Source organism: Penicillium pulvis, assembly GCF_028828015.1.
Source record: "Penicillium pulvis strain IBT 33274 chromosome Unknown contig_23_segment0_segment0, whole genome shotgun sequence".
Lineage (NCBI taxonomy): Eukaryota > Fungi > Ascomycota > Eurotiomycetes > Eurotiales > Aspergillaceae > Penicillium > Penicillium pulvis.
This window is the reverse complement of record NW_026643075.1, coordinates 3,828,567-3,851,553: the sequence shown is the minus strand read 5'-3', so window position 1 is coordinate 3,851,553 and position 22,987 is coordinate 3,828,567. Positions and strand designations below refer to the sequence as shown.

General features: G+C 47.4%; 8 protein-coding genes across 8 annotated transcripts; 4 read left to right on the top strand and 4 right to left on the bottom strand.

Moving 5' to 3' along the window:
* Positions 1 to 276: 276 nt before the first annotated feature.
* On the top strand, positions 277 to 1,626 carry N7503_005720 (putative erythromycin esterase; the record flags this gene model as incomplete). Its single annotated transcript, XM_057065267.1, has 1 exon — positions 277 to 1,626. One exon carries the CDS (start codon positions 277 to 279, stop codon positions 1,624 to 1,626), a length of 1,350 nt encoding a protein of 449 aa, XP_056923010.1.
* A 2,081-nt stretch (positions 1,627 to 3,707) lies between these two features.
* Positions 3,708 to 5,670, top strand: N7503_005719 (uncharacterized protein; the record flags this gene model as incomplete). The annotated part of the gene is made up of 4 exons (XM_057065266.1): positions 3,708 to 4,118; positions 4,195 to 4,251; positions 4,327 to 4,683; positions 4,732 to 5,670. The coding sequence occupies 4 exons, from the start codon at positions 3,708 to 3,710 to the stop codon at positions 5,668 to 5,670; spliced, it is 1,764 nt and encodes a 587-aa protein (XP_056923009.1).
* Positions 5,671 to 6,813: 1,143 nt separating this feature from the next.
* Positions 6,814 to 7,794, bottom strand: N7503_005718 (BRcat and Rcat domain-containing protein; the record flags this gene model as incomplete). Its single annotated transcript, XM_057065265.1, has 1 exon — positions 6,814 to 7,794. The coding sequence occupies one exon, from the start codon at positions 7,792 to 7,794 to the stop codon at positions 6,814 to 6,816; it is 981 nt and encodes a 326-aa protein (XP_056923008.1).
* A 2,936-nt stretch (positions 7,795 to 10,730) lies between these two features.
* N7503_005717 (uncharacterized protein) lies at positions 10,731 to 11,701 on the bottom strand (the record flags this gene model as incomplete). Its single annotated transcript, XM_057065264.1, has 4 exons — positions 10,731 to 10,928; positions 11,046 to 11,204; positions 11,268 to 11,321; positions 11,495 to 11,701. 4 exons carry the CDS (start codon positions 11,699 to 11,701, stop codon positions 10,731 to 10,733), a joined length of 618 nt encoding a protein of 205 aa, XP_056923007.1.
* An 820-nt stretch (positions 11,702 to 12,521) lies between these two features.
* Positions 12,522 to 13,559, bottom strand: N7503_005716 (proline racemase family protein; the record flags this gene model as incomplete). The annotated part of the gene is made up of 1 exon (XM_057065263.1): positions 12,522 to 13,559. The coding sequence occupies one exon, from the start codon at positions 13,557 to 13,559 to the stop codon at positions 12,522 to 12,524; it is 1,038 nt and encodes a 345-aa protein (XP_056923006.1).
* A 3,047-nt stretch (positions 13,560 to 16,606) lies between these two features.
* N7503_005715 (Zn(II)2Cys6 transcription factor) lies at positions 16,607 to 18,584 on the top strand (the record flags this gene model as incomplete). Its single annotated transcript, XM_057065262.1, has 2 exons — positions 16,607 to 16,711; positions 16,776 to 18,584. The coding sequence occupies 2 exons, from the start codon at positions 16,607 to 16,609 to the stop codon at positions 18,582 to 18,584; spliced, it is 1,914 nt and encodes a 637-aa protein (XP_056923005.1).
* A 1,451-nt stretch (positions 18,585 to 20,035) lies between these two features.
* On the top strand, positions 20,036 to 21,839 carry N7503_005714 (uncharacterized protein; the record flags this gene model as incomplete). The annotated part of the gene is made up of 4 exons (XM_057065261.1): positions 20,036 to 20,677; positions 20,727 to 20,926; positions 20,996 to 21,573; positions 21,637 to 21,839. The coding sequence occupies 4 exons, from the start codon at positions 20,036 to 20,038 to the stop codon at positions 21,837 to 21,839; spliced, it is 1,623 nt and encodes a 540-aa protein (XP_056923004.1).
* Positions 21,840 to 21,923: 84 nt separating this feature from the next.
* N7503_005713 (uncharacterized protein) lies at positions 21,924 to 22,781 on the bottom strand (the record flags this gene model as incomplete). The annotated part of the gene is made up of 1 exon (XM_057065260.1): positions 21,924 to 22,781. One exon carries the CDS (start codon positions 22,779 to 22,781, stop codon positions 21,924 to 21,926), a length of 858 nt encoding a protein of 285 aa, XP_056923003.1.
* Positions 22,782 to 22,987: the final 206 nt, after the last annotated feature.

Below are 22,987 nucleotides of genomic sequence, written 5' to 3'. Positions count from 1 at the left end.
AAAATTGTCTTGCAGTTAGGTGAAGAATATGTTTGTTGAAAAACGTGATGGTTGATTGGCTCGGGATGGTGTGAAGTCATCATTACTGGCCCGTCGCTCAGTGTGATCTCATGGAATGGATCCTTCCGGAGTACCTAAGCAGCTAAATTTGTATAGATTAACGGTCATAGATGGAAAAGAAATCCGATAAAAATTGTTGAGCATATTCTGAGAAACCAGTCAGACCCGGTATCCCACTCTATGCGCCTGGGATCTCTCCGGCGAATAACAACACCAATGTCACAGCTGCAAGAGCTATTCAACCGAGCCATAGAGCCACTTCCAGCAATCTCGGACACGAGTTTCGCATCGCACTTTGACAGATATGCCGATAAACAAGTAGTTCTTCTAGGCGACGGCAGCCATGGCACGTCTGAATTCTACCACGCACGGGCCGAGATAACGAAAAGATACATAAAGGAACACGGCTTCACCATGGTCGCCATTGAAGCTGACTGGCCGGATGCCGAGGCAATTGACAGATACGTGCGTCTGCGAGCAGGTCCCAAAGCGCAGATCGGCGGTAAAGCGAAAGGGATCGAGCCCTTCAAGCGATACCCAACTTGGATGTGGCGCAACCGCGAGATGCAAGATCTCGTAGAGTGGATGCGAAATTGGAACAAAGATCTCCCCCAAGCCCTGCGCGTTGGATTTTACGGACTGGATTTATATAGTATGGGCGCATCGATTCGAGCTGTGATCGACTACCTTGACAGTGTGGACCCAGAAGCGGGCAAAGAAGCACGAAAACGATATGGGTGTCTTGCGCCATGGGCGGAAGATCCGACAGCATATGGACTGGCTTCGCTTCGTGGATTGAAGGATTGCGAGAGCGAGGTATTGCTGATCCTGCATGACCTTCTGGAGAAACGATTGCAATATATCACGGAGAACTTTAAAGACGGCGATGAATATCACAGTGGCGAACAGAATGCTTATCTTGTGCGTGATGCGGAGAAATACTACAAGGCTATGTACTGGAGTGAGGCTAGCTCGTGGACCTTGAGAGATACGCACATGTTCGGCACTCTACAACGAATCATGCAACATCGTCCACCGCCGGCAAACAAGGCTATCGTGTGGGCTCATAACTCGCACGTTGGCGATGCTCGTTACACAAGCATGGGAATGCGTCGCGATGAGCTCAACATTGGCCAATTGTGCAGAGAGGGATTTGGTCGAGAGAACGTTGCTATTCTTGGTTGTGGAACCCACACAGGAACTGTCGCTGCGGCCCATGAATGGGACGAGGATATGCAGATCATGGATGTTCGGCCCTCGAGAGAAGATAGCTGGGAGATAATTGCCCACGACACTGGCGTACCGAGCTTTCTTCTTGACCTTCGACGGGGCCATCTTGACACTACTCTCCGCGCTGCTCTTGCTAGAGAGAACCGTCTCCAGCGATTCATCGGTGTTATTTATAGACCCGAGACTGAAAGGGCCTCTCATTACTCCCAGGCAATTATTCATAAGCAGTTTGATGGATATGTTTGGTTTGATCGGACAGAGGCCGTCAGGCCGTTGGAGGCTATCCAGCCCAAAACAGCTCTTGGAAAAGAGGAAACGTATCCTTTTGGATATTAGATTGCTTTGGTGTTACCGTTCCCTATAAACCTTGGAATCTATGCTCGGTGTGCACTACCGGCTCTAGTACTATCAATCGCGCCATGACAGAATTGAAAAAAATCTCCTATTTGTTACAATAATACTTTTGATAGACCTCTCAGAATGGTTATCACCTCACCCTTGCAGTCTAAATGGAATCTCACAATCAAGTCCTTCAATATTTGGACGATACTGACTGGAGTAACAGCGTCTTCGAGGCCCAAGTTACCTCGATATAGCATCGAATAAACATATGTCGGTAATGACCAAGCCAAGAAAACTCCCACCCAAATGTACCCAAGAGCTTTCTGGCCCCGGGTAGGTTGATCTTGCGAGACAACGCGAATAGAGAGATAGGCATTGCATATCAAATCTTCGATAAAGATCCCTAGAGCCTGAGTGCAGAGGAATAGAATGGCGCCAGAGCTTGACATCGATAGGCCGGTTGACATGTCGGTCAGATAGAACATAAAGGCGGAAGTCAGCAATACAAAGACGATATGCGTGTAACGAAACACTGAGCTTGTCGACTTGATCTGGAGGACGTTTTGCACAAGATAGGAGGATATGCGGCGAATTTGTGCGTGTTACATGGATGCCAAGTGCGGCCATCGTATGCCATTTAGTTGTCAAATATGTATACTTGATGCGCCCGACTAGGCTAATATGCATCCGATAGATATCCATAAAATGGAGGCCAGTCGGACGAGGCACTCATTCCAGTCAAAATACTGGTGAAGTTTCATAACAATCAATTCCGCATGGACTCGAGAGTGCGGCTAATCCAAAAGAAGCAATTCGTTATGTCCCCTTCATCGGACCCAGAGCAACACAGGTCCCAGGGCCTTCTGAGCTATCACTGAATCGACGGGAGTGTATCTGGGAACAATGTGTTTCATTCCTGGGAGCCTTTTTGGTGCTGGGATCACATGTATAGTTCCTGAAGGTACGCCGTCAGTTTCCTGCGTCCAAATGGCGTGTTCCGAGCTAGAACAATAGAACCAGGCGTTGCGGTAGGGATTTTACGTTCAAATGCAGCTTATCTCTGTCACCCCGACAAGGAGCAGTAATGCTAGCTTGGAGATTACGATATTCATAATCCGAGGTAATGTCAACCTACAGCATGACCAATGTTCTATATGTGGGAGCTACAAGATGTGATTCGTTTTTGCAATTTGTGTAACGATGAAAGCTACCACAGACAGAAATGAGAGTGGTAAACAATTCTATTATAGGCCTTACCGCTACTTCGACACGCATCATCTCCAGGTGGTTGGACGACACAAAGGATAATAATCACGCATCGTCCTGCGCTGTCCTGCAGGATAACAGAATTTCCCACCTCATTCCATATTATATGACCTATACCGCAAGTCGCTTCGCGTAGCAACGAGCAACTTCATGCAGATATGCCAAGATAGAATCGGCACCTAAAGCAATTGGTGCTGTATGTTGTGACTAATCATACGGAGAGAAACTCGATACAGCGCCTACATACCACCCCAGACCAGTAATGGTCTCCTTCCACGATCAATTTCCGTCTGCTACTACCTGGTGTCAATCAGATTAGTATTTTGCTTGAGGCGTGAGAACAATCATGGGTTATTCAATGTTTTTCTTTGACTTCTAATTTTAAATTGCAAATCGATTCATCACATTCGGCCCACCATTGTACTATGTGCTCCTACATGAACACGCATGATCTCCACCTTTGTGTCACTCTGTTACACTGCCCCATGACGGAAAAATAAAATTGAGAATACTGCAACAGCCCCGCTAGAAGAGAAAGAAGATACAGGAGCATACAGCCATAATTAACACGGGCAAACACAAGCCGACAAATGAAATCAAATTGCGAAGAACCGCCTGAATGTTCAAGGTCTCCTTCCACCGCCAGGAGACCCACACAGAATTGAACAATGCAGCTATAAAAGAACATTGGTTATACTCGAATCTGTCAACAGTTGCTAAAACACCCGAGTCCTTTCTTGTCTGAACTGCTTTATCAAAGACTGTTACTTTGCTTCTCTGTTCTATATTGCTCACACCCAATACTCGCTATGGCATTGTCATACCCCCAGGGAGAATGCTTTTTCAAACGAAGCGCGTTGAAGTCTGCCGAAGGGAACCGCTTCGATGCCGAGGACGAGAAACAATTCTATAGTACAATGCTGGTGGAAGTGATCTGGAACAAAGAGGCTTATCATGGGTCTAAGCAATGCGGGAAGGCTCCACCACACAAAAGATCCAAATACAAGATACTTATGGATAAAGGCGTACTCCTTGATGAGAATGGAAAAGCCGACATCAGTGTCGGGGCACATGCGTCTTCATGGCAAACGATGTATGGGAACTATATCCATCTTCCTTTCAACTACGGGCATTACAGTCAGCCATCGAGACGTGCTCAACACGAGCTTTGCACGTGGGGCCACAGATTCAAGCTGAGAGAGTGCGGAGACGCATATGAGGTACTGATGGATCGCCTTGTCCTTTTTTCTTCCAGGCCGTTTGATCAATTGCTCATCACACTAATACTTCTTCTAGTCGTGGTTTATGTTTGTTCCCGTTCCCACTAGCGACGAACAATGGGTCTTCATCGATGTAAGCTATCTCTCCGCAAATCACCCTTTCTTGGAAATGAAAGCACATGAGGTTTAAGACTAACGAGAAGAATAGCGTCTTTGCTCTATCCGTGCCATTTATATACCAGTCTCCTATATGGCTAGCGAGAAAAGCCAGGATCTCTGCACCTACCTGCATGTGCGATTCAACAATATGGCAGATATCGAACTTCAGTACCACAAAGATGAAACTCCAGGAAAATTCGCAGAGATCTTTGACTTTGAGCCAGTTGACGAAACCACCACAACTTTAACATGTCATCAAGAATTCGGCATTGAAAATGATGTGAAGACTGCACTTGGGATCAACGTCACCAAGCTAGTGACTACTTTGATTGTTCCTCGACAGCTTCGCAAGCAAGACGCCTTTAGCTCCGGAGCTATTATTCTTGTGGATTCCAGCCTTATCCCAGTGATTCCGATCAATCAGAGATTCACTAAGCAGTCTATGGCAGATTAGACTAAGGTTGCTTCGGCCAACCACGGTCTTAGTGTAAAGTGGACAGTGGGAAACCATAAACCCCATTGGCTTCTTAACTACCTCAAGAATGCCCTTGTTATCGTCAGTGGTTTGGTTCCCGTTGTGGGGCCGATTCTGGCCATGGGAGCCGCACTAGGTATGGAGGCTATCATCAACCCGGATGAGTTCATGGACGAGCTCAGAGAACAAATACCCTCGGTCGAGCTGGCAGAGGGCATAATCGCGGAATTCAAAAAGCTCGCTGGTGAGAGCAAGGATAATATGAATGTTAAGATCGCGAAGATCGATCAGCCATCCTCCACTCCAGCTATCTCCTTCGAGAGCAGCAACGACACTGACAAGGCGAGTAAACAACCCGTGGAAAAGGGAGTGCCAGATGAGGCAACACCCGCGGAACTCGCCGCGAGCACTGTCAGCGAGGTGCCCTCGTACAAAGCTCTGTCCGAGGCAGAGTACCAGACAACCGTACAGAAGTACGTTAGAAATGCTTTCACTGAGAAAGTTATGGGTTTCTCGTATCACTGGAAGACTGATTACGATCATTTTCGCAAGTTGCTCGAGAGCCCTCCGGAGGAGCACAAGGACAAGACATTGGATGAACTCATTCCACTGGTCAAGTCAAAGGACATGCGAGAAAGACTTGAGTATTTCCGGAAGAAAGAGTTCACCCCTGAGATGGAGGAGGAATTCCGCGCAGATGAGAAAGCAAAGATAGAGAAAAAGTTACTCTCGGACGCGGGATATGACACCGAGTTTAGGGATGACGACTACAACTGGGCCGCGAAGTTACAAAGTGCTATTGCGAGGCGGCAGCTGAAGAATTCGCCAGGACTTGGACTTCCCGGAATGCATGTCCCACTGAGGATGGTACAAGGCATGAATTATCAGATCACCTCGGATCAAAGATTTGGTAGGTAGTATATGTCCGTATCAGGATTTAAGTACTTTTTGGCGCGTCAAGGTGGGCGTCGGCAGGAATAGTACTAACTAATCATTCGCTGCGAGGCATGATATCGCTTTATTTTCGGAATTATAACATTTGAATGTCAATCATGAGCTCGATTCTACTCAATTCTCTTAGACATTGCGTGAATTTACTAGCACTGTACGATACCATACAAGCAGCATCTTACAGTGGTCCTCAACTTCCTGCGGCCAGCCCAATAATTGATCGGCACTAAGGTCTTGGCAGTGAGGTCAGGACAGTGATTGAGTGTATCGGTCAAGCCGATTTTGAGAATGACTGTATGACCAAAAAAACTCAGTGTGATTATAATCAAATACTTAAAGCTAGAAGCAGGAGAAAAGGAGATTGGAAAGAAAAAAAAAAAAAAAGGGAAGGAAAACACAAGGGATTTCGTTTATTCCGTAATATACGAGCTCATGCGGGTTTGCGGGTACGCCAGGGTATTGAAAACAGCAATATGGCGCTAGGTTGAGCCCAGTCGCCAGGGTACTGTGTCATATTGCGCATTTATAGTGGCTTCTCATCACTCGCTCAGAGAACTGATTAGAAACCTTGGCCTGTTTTTTGACCTGGCGCAAGCCCCCATAGGCGAGACTTGACCAAAGAAAGAACTTCAATTATTTTTTAATCTTCATGTCTGCCTAGAAAGCTATTGGTACATAAAAAATGTCGGAACGATAGCTATCGATACATGAAGATACATATTTGACTAATTGGATCGATCACAATCGATGCTTTCGACAGTCATAGCACGACTTCACTCGGCAGTTCTTGCACCTCCATATGTAAAGGGGCTCATAACAGTCGCAAATTTCACACTTCAACTTTCCTTTCTCACAGTAAGCCCATTGGGAGTTTCTGTGGTGCTCGCAGGGGATTTCTTCATGGCCCTGAAGCTGGTTGTAGATCTCATTGAAAGCTCTCTGTCGAGCATGAGCATTTGCCCCGGGAGCGATCTCATTCTCCACTTCTTGATTAACCCGAGCAACGAGTCTTGCTTCATCCCATAGGGCACAATCACACGTATCCCATACTAGTCCACAGACATAGCAGAACTGATGCCCACAGCTAATGTATGTTAGGTTCTTTGAGGTCTATCTCAACGACGAGGAATGCAGGGAGTAAGCGTACATGCAGGTGATATGGTTACATCCGAGCAACAGCTCAACCATATTCTTGCACTTGGAACATTTCTTCCACTTCTCTGTTCTTGCCATCTCGAAGATTTCACGGCGTGTGTTGTTTTTAGGACAAGGAGCGCCTGGGTGGGCTAATGAGCGACATGGTAGATGCGTAATCTTGAAACACCTTGGACAGGTTGCATTCCTGTCGTCAATAGCAAACTGAGGAATGAATTGAGAACACCTTGGGTCCGCACAGTACACTCGGTTCTCTGTGTTGTACTCAACTGCTTTGTCGCTGAATTTTCGGAGCTCCTCATAGCTCAAAACGGAGAGCACAATGATAGGTGGTAGGACCTGACCACAGCAACGGGGTGGATACAATGCTTCGTTTCGGGTTGAGAGAATCAACCTTCGCGTACACTCCTGGCAATACTGATGGCCACATCTCCCAGAAAACGTGATGTCCTCCCGCTCATCCAGGCAAGCGGTGCACTTCACTTTGACTTTTTGGGTGATAATGTTCAAGTAAGAAGAACCTTCGCCATTGTCCACCAGATCCTTCTTTTTCATGCGACGGATCAGGTCTCCCATAGCTAGAGAAATCGTATCGGTGTGTTGCGCAAACTTTAACGAGTATGGGATTGCTGAATCGGGCTGATCACCGCGTTCAAGGTCGAGAGCATACTGATGGTCGTTCAGGGCAATGTATTCGTCACGCCGGATGGAGAGAAGAGCATTTGCATCAGTGGTTACTGCTCTCAATGTACTAAGGGCAACATTCCTGTCGTCTTTCGCGGTTTGGATCGATAAGAGTTGGTCTTTCATACACTGGACGGCGTATTCATTATCGCTTTGCACACCGGCACGGTTCTTCCCCTTTTGTGCCGCCTCGATCCTGGTAATATCCTCCAAGAAAAGCTTCAGAGCGACATCAAAGTCGCTTGAGTCCATTCCGTAGGCTTTGGTGTGCTCGTCTTCAGATTGTAGGATGTACTTTCTTTGTTTGTGGTAGAATGAGAGTCAGTATCGCCTTCTATCAGCAGGGATAGGAGTGGCAGATGAATGACACGAACCAAGAAGAAGTGCAGGGTATGATTGAAAACAGGCAAGAATGCGAGAAGGACGAAGGATCAAAATGGTTGATGAAAGGAGGTGAAACGGGCAAGAAGGATGAAAGCAAGAAGATGGTGGAGATAGAAGAAGGAACAAGGAAGATTTAATCAGATGTTCTGAGATAGAAGAAGGGTGTTTGCATCCATGCCTCAGTGGTCCCAGTTCTACCTGGTCTTCTATCATACTTGAATCTTACCAGTCTCCTTATCACTGTTACCCAGAATTAGGATTTACTTCACCGTTATATAATCATCATGGGTATATTTTCTCTGTTCCTCTCTATCTTTCTATCTGCATAGAGGCTAGCACTGACTCTCATTCGCCACCTGCCCTTCCTCCTCATACACCACGCCATGTGGACCCGTAGCCATGGTTCTTACGAGCACTAGGTCATGCCTAGTTCGGCCACCTGGGCATTCAAGAATCAACGACGTGGCTAAATTCAGTAAGTATTTGTCCACGTGAAAGAGCGAGAACGAGAAACAGACCTTCGCCTCACGTTGCCAGAAAGCCTTTCCGAACGCCCTTGAAGAATTTGCCACTGAAAAGCAGCCTCAAAAATTTACCTTCAGGAATTCAAAGCCCAAACCGAACCGCGATTCTTGCCTTCCGAGGCAAAGACCAGCAACGGACTTTCTCGAATATTGTAGGAAGATCCCTTACTTTAACGACGCGCTTGACAACAACATGGATCACTGGCGGGCCATTGACAATACCTTAATGAAAGATCTGTTAGGCTTATGACATGCGGAAGTGAAACACTCGAGTGATTTCAAATCGGATATGTGCTCCTTGACATGATAGGAGATTGCGCACCACGTTATACGATGCGAGCCGTTTCTTCACCAATGGCGCCCTTAATTAGCCTATCGCAATCGCATGGCGGTGATATCGCTTAATGAATAAGAGTCCCTCATAAATCGATGTCCGCATGATTTCGATGCACGAGGACACAGGATTAAGACAAACATCTGCTGGCCCACCAATCATCTTGGCACATGGATTGCCTTCTTGGTGTATATAAGGGTTCCTACAATTTTGGGGCTCCTAGAAGCCAACAGTGGGCTATCTGATAGCGGGTGCAAGTCGATAGCAAGTCGACACGACGATTTCTCTTCTTTCTCACGGGTTCAACATCGGCACGGTCCTCGCACCGTCGACTGGGTGGAGGCATGCGATGGTGATGTATAGCTCCAAATGAAATAAGACTTTTGTTCGAAATGTTTACATGAGCCGTTAATGTTAGTCTGAATGGTGAAAAAAAGAATAGAAATGAATATTGAATCCCATTTTGAAATAGAAAAAAAAAGAAAGGAGGGCCCGAACCGCGATTCGAACGCGGGGCCTCCTGCAGTTAGGATGTTAACCCAAAGCAGGAATCATACCTAGAGAGAATTAGTAACAGCGTGATGATTGCTAGAGCAGGTTTGCTTACCACTAGACCATCCGGGCACACGTTAAAAGTTAAAATGTCCAATTACATCTCTTGTCATATCTAAGTTTTGAAAATTGATCGAAAAGGTCCGGACCAACAAGCCCCGGCTGCCCTTCCACCTGTGTATTCTGCTAAATGGGCGAGCCATGCCGTGCTACTATGACTTTTTACTTGCAAAATGACTTCTACTTCAAGTGCTCCAAACACATATTGCCAGACAGCCCCAGATCCATCACCGCCATGATGCGAATGCATTCAAAACGGCCCCCACACTATCTGTTTCCGTCTTGGCCTACTCGCACCACGCTAGTTTCCAGCCCCCACACAATCCTCACATGAATGGCTCCAGATCAGCCCTGGTGGATTCAGCAGCTGTGGGTTAAGTCGAATATTGACAAGGGGCATGTGCTCCGCCTCTGCTTTCCCGAGACTTGCCAAGGCTCCTTGTCTTTTTTTGGGACGAGTTCCGTGCACAGGAACGGCCCGTACAGCATACAGCATCGCCCCATTGCACGAACCAAGGTACATACTAACCCTCCTGGCTAAAAGCGAGATCAAATTTAGCTTGCAGGAAGATAAGCCGCATGGGACTAACCTAGAATCGACTCTTCCCCGTTGTTCTCGAGGAAGTTGCTGTGAAGCCATGATTACGCATCCTTGGGTCGGAGGATTCTATTCCCTACTAGCTTGATGACCAGCTACTAACTAGACCTGCACGCCCGGGTGCCGTCGTTTTACGGCTCACAAACCCCCTGTCATGTCCCCACAAACACGAACGCTGGCCAGATAAGAGTGATTAAGGACTAGGATGGGGTCGACTCTAATTAGGGAACTCACTAGGCCGGGGCATTCTGTATGTTTAAAATTGATGTCTTTTCCCTTCGGAATCGGATGTCGCAAGTTGAACATCTGTTGCTTTTCGCATTTTGGTCTTGCAAAGTGATTGTCAAGATGCTTGTCTCTCTTTTGACGGGGATACTTTGTTTATTCTTTTCATCGAGTGTCGCTACGGCCCTCGCGCCTGGAAATGGCGCGCTACGAACTCGAAATGCACCTGAGATGACTGATGGGGACACTATTAATACAATAGGGCGGGCCCTTCATAAGGCATCCCTACAGTCTCGCAATACGGTATATGCCATGAACAACACTTCTCTCGCCAAGAGCTGGTCCGGCGCAACTTTATTTCTTTATGGTGAAAGGTATGAGCTTTTGATTGCTGCGAGCGTAGCCAGAAACCAATCGCTGACAGACTTTCAGTTACACTACCGATGGAAGCGCCTCTTTGGATCAGACTGCAGCAATAGAAATTATATGTTCTACATGCTACGTGAATGGCTCAGTTACTGGTGACCTGACCCTCTCCGGGGGCTTCAACTTCACCGAAGCCGTTGACGATGTTAAAGACGATATCGTGAATATCACAGATACAGCGATCAATAAGCTGGAAACCTATGTCAAAGCGGTCGCTGAGGACGCTGTCGAAGACATCGCCAATCTCGATCTCGATGCTATTCCGGGTTGGCCAACTCTCGACCTAGACTTCAATTTGGATAACGTTGCCGCTCTCCCAGAGGCCCATATCCACTTTGAGTTTGATGATTTGGAGATGTATCTTGACCTTGACATTAGGCTATCGGCAGGGGCTACCTACACGCTCAACATCTTTTCGTCGGAAACTCCTGCGGGATTCCAAGTTCCAGGACTCACAGTGGGGGCGGTTTTTAGCGTGGATTTGATCCTTATCGCTGATGCTGAGATCGATATTGGGAGCGGAATCCACATCAAACTCGAGGAAGGACTTAGCTTTGACCTGGAGATGTTTAACTCGAATGTTTCAAGCATTTCTGTGTAAGTTGTAATCCTTCAAACTCACGGGATCTTTCTGACTGAGAATATCTTTGATAGCCCAGGCGGTGTTTACGAGTTTCTACCTGTCACGATTGCTGGTGAAGGCTCCATACAAGCTATCTTAAGCCTTAAGGCGAGTCTCGGTGTAGATATGTCTTCTAGCAGCCTCGAAGATGTATTCACCTTCAGTTCTGGTATCGAGGCCGACGTGTTTGCTTACGTGGCCGATTTTCTATTGCAAGTCAACGGTACCACGGCAGCAGATGACGGTGACTGTGAACTAGCTGCTGTTGCAGAGTATACGATGGCCGTCGGAGCAGCAGCTGGAGCAACAGTCGCGGTTGATACATACTCTTGGGGTCCATCGCCCAATACTACCGTCCCTGTCTGGTATACCACTTTGGCTAGTGTCTGCGCAACGAGCAAGACATCATCAGCCACCTCTACCACGTCTGCCATGATCACTGCTCGAGCAGAGCTTAATGCACGAGATGATTTCTCCACAGCAGCTGTGTCGTCAATTGAGTCCTACACGATCGTCAACTGTCTCTCCTCGGGGCTAATCAATTGCCCCGCGAGTCTGCAGAATACTACCTCTTACGAGCGTACCGTGACATCAGAAGTTACCGTTCAATCAGGATCCTCGGCGACATTCCCTGCTAACACCTTTGCCTCTGTGACAAGTGCGATTCCGTTTGGAACGAATGTGCGAAGCCTGCTAGCAACATCAGGATCTCCCACATCCTATACTCCCACAATCAGCACATCAACGACATCTGCAACGGGCGGTGGAAGCAGTATCCTCGACGGTACGACCAATGGAACTAGTAACAAGCTTATAATCGGTTTAAGCGTTGGCTTGGGTGTTCCATTCCTCCTGGCTCTGATCCTGGGACTTGGGTAAGACAACCTCCCCGTTTTGAGGTTGACAATGGCTAACCTACCTGGTTTATTCCAGATTTTATATTGTCAAGCGCAAGAAGTACGCGCTTGTTCCTCCCAAGGCAGAGGCGACCACACAGTATTTGCCGTCCATGTCTTATGATTCCCCTGGCACGCCGGGTACTAAGAAAGATGCGACTCGGATTTTCACAACCGAAACATAATGCAAAGAGCCTTTTATGACTATACGATGATGAATTTTGAAGCGTTAAAGTTATTGTACCTGTACTGAGTCTTTTATATCGTGATCATTGGACAAGAATAGCTATGTAGGAAGAACAAAACCAGTGCTCCACTGTTGAGCTAAATCATCCATCCCTGAAAGTGAAAGCCTTGTTCAATTTGGCGGCATATGCCATTGATCACCTATACGAAATCCTTCTGGGAACGGATCTGTCGAGTCCAAAACGACCTGTTTGAAACTTGTGATCCAAGCCCGACCTTTGACCGTAGGTAGAACAGCAGGATATTTCCCGACTGTTGCTGTACCACGAATTCGACTGATAAACTCAGTCCCTAGAATACTACGATGCTTGAAAATCTCTCCCTCTTTTATCTGGCCTCGAGCATGTAGAACTGCTAGTCGAGCACATGTTCCAGTGCCACAGGGGCTCCGATCGAATCGTCCGGGAGAGACAACCACAGCATTGACAGAAGTCTTGCATCCTTCTTCTATTTTCACAGGTTCTGTGAATCCCAAAACACTAAAGCCCGTTATACCAGCATTTTCAGGATGAACTGGAGTGTAGGCCACTTCAACCGCTCGCTTAATGCGCTCCGCAATTTCCACGAGTTTTGGAGATTCTTGATTGTCGACCCTTAAGCCTAAAGATGCGGCATCAACCAACACATACATCATGCCTCCATAAGCGATATCAACGGTCACCTCTCCGAGACCCGGAACCGGGACTTTGTAGTCAAGTTCAAGCACAAATGAAGGCACGTTGTTGAATTCGACAGTTTTGCACTTTCCGGCCTCGCATTCGGCCGTGACGGTCACCAGTCCGGCCGCCGTATCCAAAGCTATCTCGGTAATGGGTTCTTTCATGGGAATCATGCCGGTCTCTAGAAGGACAGTTGTGGTACAAATAATGTTGGATCCGGACATAGGGGCGTATTCCTCGCTTTCCATGATCAAGAATCCTGCATCGGCTCTTGGATCACAGGGTGGGAGAATGAGATTTGTGTTCATGGATGCTCGACCCCTTGGCTCGTTGAGAAGAAGTTGGCGCAAGTGATCTTTTTTGGTGGACATGTGAACGAGCTTTTCTTGCATTGTTTTGCCTGGTACGTCGAGGACGCCGCCGGTGATAACATCACCAACTTCGCCCTCTGCGTGGCAGCCGACGACGGTAAGCGAGCGTGAGAAAGGCATGATTGATTAGTATGATTGGAAAGGTGGTCAAGGCTTAGATTGAATGTCAATTATGCTGGATCAGGAGGACAATTTATACCATCGTTCCAAACACTAGCTAATTGCCCAGCCTGCTTCTTTCCTCCAGCTTCTGCATTTGGATCTGGTTGGCAAACCATTAATTCTGATTCGTCGTTGGGGTCGCAATCCAATGAATCAAACAAGTGGCTCCGATTTACTTGCTTTTTGCGAGAATTTACCGAGGTTTGGAGCCGTAATCGCTGGCGCCATTAGCGCGATAATTCTCATCTTCCTCCTGTCTCTCTCCCTCCTAACTTCAATCGATAGATCACCGGAGATAAACTCCCAAAGGAACCTGCTTCCGAGTTCCACTGTGAGGCTCATTGGTCAATATCGGATTATTCCCCAGGAACTCTTTCGCTAAAAATAATGTAGCGAACTGTTCTCGCACGGACTGCAAATCGCCCATGGTAAGTTGGGGTCATGCTGATCTTGGTTCGGTGCATGACCTCCATGAGGGGTCACATGAGGCAATCCTTTGTCCTTTTGTCAGTCTGCATCCCCTGCAGATTAAATCACTTGTTGTACCAGTGGGGGTATGGTGAAACTTTGTACTTTGTCACCGATCACGTGGACGGTTGTGACGGTGTTCTCGAGCGGGGGCAGGAAGAAGAGTGCCCAATTGACGGGATCCGGAAAGCATTTATCATGGGGAATTTCATCCTCCTGGAAAGTCATTTGGGCAGCGCCTCAAAGGTGAATGCAATATGTTTGTTTGGTGTTCGACATGGGGTCTCGATCTCGTTTAGGCTGTTTGTCCTGCAGGCGTCGGAAGAAGAAATGTGATGAACAAAAACCTATCTGCACAGCCTGTCTGCGCAATAGTCTTGGCTGCTTGTGGCCAGACTCAAGCCCACAGGGAGGAATGGCACCGCAACTGCAGGCATTGGACACGCGTGTGATTGAAGACGCGCGTGCCCTCGCCTTTGTTGCACATCCCAATTTCCCGATTGGGTCCATTCCCTCGTGTCTGCCCAGCTTCGCTCTTCCTGGGTCGATCTCGTCTGTGTCTCAGACGTGGAGACTTCTAGATCATTACTTGAAGGATACTGCGAACCGTTTGTCATGTTTGCAGGACAGTCAAAACCCATTCCTGCATACACTACTTCCGGCGGCTCTCAATGATGAACTTCTAATGAATTCGATTCTGGCCTTGTCTGGTGCACATATGATGCAAAGGCTTCCTCAACTAGATCGGGAAATGCAGACTCTGACCTGGTTAAGCTATAACCGGGCATTAAAGCAGCTTAGAGTGGCCTTATCAACAGATTTCAATGCGGGAACTAGTGTAGATGCAGCTTGGCGCGCTTTACTAGTTGTCTTAGTATTCTATTTATTAGAGGTAGGCCTAGGCTCCTCGACTGATCAAAAGCATTGCTCACATGCATTTAGGCTACTAGAGGCACCGATCATAAGGCTATGCAAAGGCACCTCGACGGTGCGCACCATTTGATGGCCTATGTCGTACGCTCGGCCTCTTCCCCCACTCAGTCCAGCATTATATCATTAACGACAGAACTTTATGTGTACAATTCCTCTCTTGCATCATTCACGACAAATTGTTCACCCACATCCTTACCCATATCTTCGATCAATTCTCCCACGGTGCCTGCCAGCATCGATGGCGTAATGTGCGGCTGCGCATATGAACTTTTCACATATGTCCCCAGGGTTTCGACTCTCTTGTGGGACTTTGTATCGCACGATCCGAAGCTGCCCAGAAAGGATTTCAGTACTCAGTATCATGAGATAAGTGCTCAAATTAGAGCTTGGAAGCCTTATAGCGAACAATCAGGCATGGTTGCCTGCGCAGAACTTTATCAACAGAGCCTCCTGCTCCTTTTGGACTCGCAGTTTGCTGGCAATGGGACACAAATTGATATTGAATATGCGTTTGAAGGCCTCAAATTGCTGCTTGCACGCTTACCTCCGACCTCACCCATCGCCACAACAGCCACTTGGCCTCTTTTTGTGTTCGGGTTAATCGCTTGCCATGGCCACCAAAAATCGCTGATTCGATCTTATTTGCAGTCTTTAATAGAAGAATTCGGAATGGGGGTCATGTCAACAGCTCTGAGTCAATTAGAAGAAGTATGGAAAGGAGAGTCTGACCGAAACATGGTCAGCAGGTTCTTCTCGAACCAGGATAACCTAATATTGATTTGCTAGATCCTGGCATAGCTATGACCAATCAATATACGATGATATACATTTACATAGCAAATAACATTCACGCTAGATCCAGCCACAAAGCTTCCCATGGGCAATCTCCTGAATATGTGTACCTGCTTCCAGAGTTCGATGCGGTCACTAGTGTGACTGTTGCATCAGGTCACATGGGGTAATAGTGTCAGGTTGGGAGCTTTCCAAGATTGTTACACAGGAGCAGGAAATCTCTAGAGCTTCAGACTCTTCCAAGCTCTGCTACAACATATGGTAGTCATTAGTTACTCAAGGTACAGAACAGCCAAAGTTTAAGAGGTTTATATCGTGGTATATCTCCCACTTTGAGCAGTGACTGTTTTTCCCACAGCATCACGAGACCTCAAGCCAACAAAATAAACCAGTTTTCAATGGTCAATCAGCCATATGGAAAGGAACACGATCTACTATGGGGTGGTCCGTCCGTAGACTTGTGGTCAGTGGTACTGATCTGGCGGGTTCCATACCCCGATTCGGTAATCAAACACACCAGGGATGGATGTGTGATGCCACGACATCCAATCTGTGGGGCGGCAAGAAAAAGATAGTAAATCTGCCTAGTGGCGTAAGATGCGGTGAATTACACACGAGTCAAGTCCATTGGGCTACTTTTTGTGTAAACGGCAGTAGTTCCTCTGGATCCGAAAAGTGATGTGCGGGGTAGAACGGTAAGGAGGCGATATCCGGCCCGATCACCTGAAGTCATTGAATCAATGATAAGGCGCATTCGTTTCCCTTAAAGCGGAACCTGTCATTATTTTCGCTCGTTTTTCTGGGTCAGAAAAATGCCCCGCGCCACGAGTGAGTCTGCGCGACAAAAAGGGCAGAAGAACCCGAATCGGTGCAAGCCCAAATCGAAAGGAGGCTGTCAGAAATGCAAGGAACGGCGGGTAAGTCGAGGTGTGAATAATGCGCATCTATACGTCGGCTCTGTTGGACTAACCTTACCTCAAGCGTAGGTGCGATGAAACTAGACCTAGTTGTCGAGAGTGCTTGAGAAAGGGCTTTGTATGCCCTGGATATCAGAAAAAGCCTCTAGAATGGCGATATGTTTTTCAGGATGGAGAAGACCAAGTTGAAAACCAGGAGCAAATCCAATCTAACTCGCCATCAGCTGCGGAGTCATCAGAATCGCTTATTGCTCTAGCACAAGACACTTGCGAGAGCATACAAGGCGAGGCAGAAGCTACCCACAGCAAGCACCTACAGGAGCTTTGGGACGAGGCGAGCTCAACGATCTTGGATCAACTTCCAGACATTGATGCGTCCATGGATCTCCGATCCAAGCCAGACTTCAGATTAAACGATATCACTGTTTTCAAGACGACGTCACAATCAGATAGCCTGGCAAGTCTGCATCGCCGACTGGCTAATACAGCGATACCCGCTTTTCTGATCCACATGCCAGCCATTTTAGTCCAATACTATTTTGACTTCGTCTGCAAAGCCTGGTCATCGTTTGACTCACCCTTGAATCCCTTCCGGCTCATTGTCAGCCGTCTTTGGAGTCAAAATGCGGCAATCTACTATGCTATCCAGAGCATGGCTGCGGCCTCGCTTGCAAATGACTTTCCGAGTATGAGAGCAATTGGAATTCAGACACAACAACAAGCAATTGCGTGTCTTCGAAACAATCCTCGCATAGGCTCGCTGCATCGAGATGATCAAGATGATGAGTTTTTCTTGGCTCTTCTAATGATCGGCTTGACAACAGCCTGGCACAACGCCTCGGACTTGGGGTTGGAATATCTGAAAGAGGCGAAGGACTACCTCGTGAGCCAACAACAAACGTGTCAGAATCCCGAATCTACTTTTGCGAAACAATACCCTCTATTCCAGCAATGTCTGCTTTATTGGAATATGATGGCCGCTTTTGTGGCGGAGGATTCGCTGCTTCTGAGTGAAGAGAAGGTCCTGGAAAGACCTGACACAGAGATGTCGGTATACTTGGTTGATGGTCAAGCCCTTCCCCATCCATGGACAGGACCACTTTCTAAATCAATCAGTCTCTTTTACCAAACTGCAAAATTGATTCGAGCGGCCCGGATCTCCTATCGCACACGCGACGAAGATCTAGATCTAGCAAATATTGACTTGGATTTTCTTGTCGAAGAGATCCACCAACATGGAACAGCCGAGCGGCTCGAAGAGGAGATTCTGTTTACGGGTATTTCTTCTTACTGTGGGCCGGTCGATATCGGGGACACAGACACGCCCCCAACCCACTTCATTACTCTAGCAGAAGCATATCGCTGCACGGCTCTACTTCAAATCTACCATGTCTTCCCCGACATCCTAGATGAGCGTCTTCGACGCGAAAAGTCCTCTGAACAAGAACCTTCCGTTCTCTTCTCTCTTCTCTTTGGGGCTGATTCCACAATACCCTCGGTGGAAGAAGCACGTCGAGTACTGGCTATCCATATCGTATCGCTTCTTGATCAAATACCTCCCACGTCCGGGACTAGATGTATGCATCCCGTAGTTCTTACTTGCATTTCGAGCGATCTTGTGTTTTCGAATCAGTCTCTTTTCGGTCCCGCGGCGAACGCTATTGCTTGTTTAAGCGCCTTAGACGTGGAAATTGCTCAGGCTCGGCGAAAGGTTAGCATGTGGTTTTCGGAACTTACCTTGATTCTTCCAAAATTGCGGTTGCAACGCATGTCTCGCATTGTGCACGAGACTTGGAGTAAAGCGGATGCTGGAGTTAGTGAATATTGGCTGGACATAATGCTTGAACATAACCTTGAGACCATGATGGGATAATAATGATACCAATTCATCCCTTGCTGCACAAGTTGATCACTGAAAAGGGGGAGTTTCTTAGATAATATGGTCCATACATCTCCACAGTGCTTGTGGGTATACTGTTTCAAGGTTATGAAAATAGGGGGGCTAGCATTACTGATATCATTGTCTTGGAGATGCTGCTCTCAGGGGGCAAGTCTCGTGATCGGCTTCCTGTGTCCTTGTCACCCGAAGTGTCAAGCCACTGACGGCTACATATACCGGTGTCTATTGGCTACACGGATAGTTTCCCGTCTTTGCGGGGGAGCCAAGATCCGAAACCATATCGATAGGCAACCGTAATCGTTAATATTTCTACTTGAGGCTGATGCTTTTACGTAGCCCCATCCTTATCTGAAATGGACCCATCAGATTCCTCGGATGCTCTCCTTTCTTGGACTAGCCTAGCCGCTGTGCATTAGCGTAGCCGCGAGCTCCGGCTCAGTAGGCCCTGAGCGTATAGGAGTAGGGATAACACACTTGGCTTTGAGTCTTCGGTCAAGATAGCATTACATGATGAAAACCTAGATGAAAGCCATCTAGGGCTGTGTCTTAGAGGAAAGATAAACTGCTTCTGGAATAACGCCCTAATCACGTCTTCGGGGCGCTGATATCAGTCTCCACAACAATTGTTCAGTTGATACCTAATCTTTCCAATAATCGTTCAAGTCCCTTGATACGATTGTATCACAGTGCTCTCGCAGTTCGATTTTCCTTTGATAAGAGATTGAGTTAATTTTCTATACACGCCCATGACAACATGATCATTGCGTACCCTAGAGTGTTTCGAACAAAATGCCTCATAGAGGTGATCACACAATATTGAAAGAGACCGATGTTCCATAGGAGCCCATTGATGTCATGAACTCTAGTCTCATGATCTAGAAGGGGGTAAGAGGATCTTTAAAGTACTGCATTATGGACTGGTTCAATGTGACTCACGTTGCAAAGGGCCCTATTAAGCGGGGATGACCAATGAATCCATAGCTTGCGGAGTCGATCCTACCTTTTTGGGCAAGCCATTCCCTCTAGCGACCAAGCGGTTCAGCTGGTGGGTCTGATCCTGATTTCAAAGTCTCGGCATTGCTCCGCACTCTGCGTCATCAAGCCAACTCCAATAAGAACAAAGTGATAGGCAATTACCCCACGTTTCATGTCCAAGGCGCTGATCATACTACGGAAAGGTCCACAAGAAAAATACCGCCCTTAATGATGATTACCACTAGTAAAACTTATCATAGATTGTCAACTGTGATTTGCTACATTCAATTTCATGATACATAGGTTGCAGCCATTCCGGGGCCTGAACAGCCATGGATATAACGCCCCAATCACTCTGGAAGACTGATACATAAGGGGTCTGTGTTCTCTCTAATCCTCATTTTATTTCAGCCTTGGTTAATTTATCAACCAGAGTTGTGGTCTTAATCATGGCAACCAAAATCGAATCCCATTCACAGTCGGCTTCCGCGCCAAGCAATCCTTCAATCGACGAGAAGAACGCCAAATATGATGCCGACCTCGAACAATCCGATTCAGCCCCGGCAAATGGTCTCCTGGAAGCCCTTGGCTATGAGCCCGAGCTTACAAGGAACCGATCAACACTCCAGGTGGCCTTCATGTCCTTCGTTCTCGCATCCATTCCCTATGGATTGTCAACAACATTCATCTACCCCCTCTACGGCGGCGGTCCCGTAAATATCATCTGGGGATGGCTGATGGTTTCAGCGATTATCCTTTGCGTCGGGGCCTCTTTGGGTGAAATCACTTCAGTCTACCCAACCGCCGGGGGTGTCTATTACCAGACATTTATGCTCTCTTCACCCGCTTATCGACGAATCTTTGCCTGGATTTGCGGATGGTCCTACGTGGTAGGCAATATTATGATTACGCTCGCTGTGAATTTTGGATCAGCCCAGTTTATAGTCGCCTGTGTCAATGTTTTCGAGACATCGTCTGGAGCTGGAGTCCTTGCAGGAGAGTCATATCAGATTTTCCTCATCTTTCTTGCTATTACCCTTTTGTGTAATGCTGTATCAGCATTCGGTAATAAGTGGCTACCCCATCTTGATGTATGTTGGATCCGTGCTTCTGTGAAATGTTTTACTCACATCTATCTAGACATTTGCCATTTTCTGGACTCTAGCTGGTGTCTTGGCTACCGTTATTTGCGTCTTGGTCATTGCCAAGAATGGCAGACATAGTGCTGAGTACGTTTTTACAAACTTCGAGCCTCAGTCCGGATGGCCGGTAGGCTGGTCGTTCTGTGTTGGACTCTTACAAGCTGCTTATACCACTTCATCGACCGGAATGGTTATATCGTATGTACCATTCCTTCTTCATTTTAAGACTCCCTGTACTGCCCTCGATCGTATACTCACATCTTACAGAATGTGCGAAGAAGTCCAAGAGCCATCCCGCCAAGTTCCGAAAGCTATTGTCGGCACGATCATTCTGAACACACTCGCCGGTCTTCTCTTCCTGATCCCCTTGGTCTTTGTGCTTCCCAACACGCAGGAGCTTCTTGCGCTACAATCTGGTCAACCCATTCCCACCATAATCAAATCTGCTGTCGGTAATTCAGCTGGTGCATTCCTTCTACTACTTCCACTTGCCGTTCTCGCTTTACTATGTGGTATCGGATGCACCACAGCTGTATCGCGATCTATATGGGCATTCGCAAGAGATGGGGGTGTTCCTTATTCCCGAAAATGGAAGGTGGTGAATAAGACTCTGGGTGTTCCTTTCAATGCCATGATTCTGAGTATGGTAATTGAAATCGCCCTTGGACTGATCTACTTTGGATCGACTACTGCTTTCAACGCTTTCTCTGGAGTCGGTGTCATTACTCTGACTGTGAGTTATGCTTGTCCCATTGCTGTTTCCTTTGCTGGAGGGCGATCGCAAATCAAAAACGGAAATTTTGATTTGGGCAAACTTGGGGTGTTCTGTAATGTTGTGGCTATAGGTGGGTCTGGACCCTATCCCCCCCCCCCCCCCCCCAAATGACCTTTACTGACTTTCATTGCAGCTTGGAGCATTCTGGTTGTGCCTCTATTCTGCATGCCCTCTTATATTCCCGTCACTGCGGAAACTGTCAACTATGCCCCGGTTGTCTTTGTAGCCTTCATCATTATGGCTACCGCTTGGTACTGGGCCTGGGGACGGAAGAAGTATGTTGGGCCACCGAGCGTTGATGACGCGGTGATTGACCTTCACCATGATGTATCTTGATATAATAGATTGACATGACAAAGCGTGAGAGTTGTATTCAAATGGCGCTAATTCTGTCCAATAATTATCGTATAATTGGTTTTCCTAGGCTATTAAATGATTTTGTTCCACCTGTTTTTGGATGAAAGTAAAGATTTGATCAAATCCTTCGGGCTCTGCAACCCAATGGCCATCCCCTTCAGCACCAGTAAATTCGTAATACTCTGTCGTGAGATTAAGACCTTGAAGAACCCGAGCTGCTTGACGACCTAGTTCCGCAGGGACCCATTTGTCATCCGAGCCATGACTCAGGAAAATTGCGGTTGATAGCACAGAAAAGTCAGTATTTTCGTTGATACAGGGTGTGTTAGGACTAGCAATGATATCCAAGAATAATTGAGACACTTGGCGTTGTTTGCTAGGCACATCCAACCCGCCGGGGGTATTTGGGAATCCTTTAATGAGATCTTCTGCCTGTCCCGCATAAGGCAGCCACCCGCAGAATCCCAAAAACCCACCAAGCGGCCCTTGGAATCTTCCTGGTGTGCAAAACAATGTCCATAAAGCGGTCGCCATGCCCTGGCTGATGCCCCCGAGGTAGACACGACGAGGATCCCCACCCACTTTCTCGATTTCACGATTCAACAACTCAAGCATATGCAGTACCGACTCCCTGAGTCCATCGACTTGTAGTTCTTGTTTTGCTCCGATGTCTTCGAGGGAGTATGCATCAAACCAAGATGGCATGTATTCTTGAAACCTTGCACTCCATCGGTCACCAGAGGTTGGAAAGACCCAGCGAAAGCTCGGCAGACTGTCAGACAAGTTTCCCCCTTGTGAAGTCACGGAAGAAAATAGTTCTTCGGCGAATTCCGGACCATCGCTTCCCCTGCCATGAAGTAGAATGGCTGTGTGGGCATGCTCACTTCGAGGGGCTTGGATGTGAGGCTCCGGGAACTGCATGTTTTCATCGTAAATTCAAGACGTATAACGAATGTCTATGACTTTCGTTAAGCCTGATTTCTAGAATGCTGAATGTGCTGGGATGCTGTTTATGGTGTTTGAGCCGCTTGTCGGTGAGAGCGTTCCGTGATGATCAATGATCTGCGCCTAATCACGGGACGACCGCCGGCTTGATGACAGCCCAAGGTCGGCTAACTAGCTGTGTG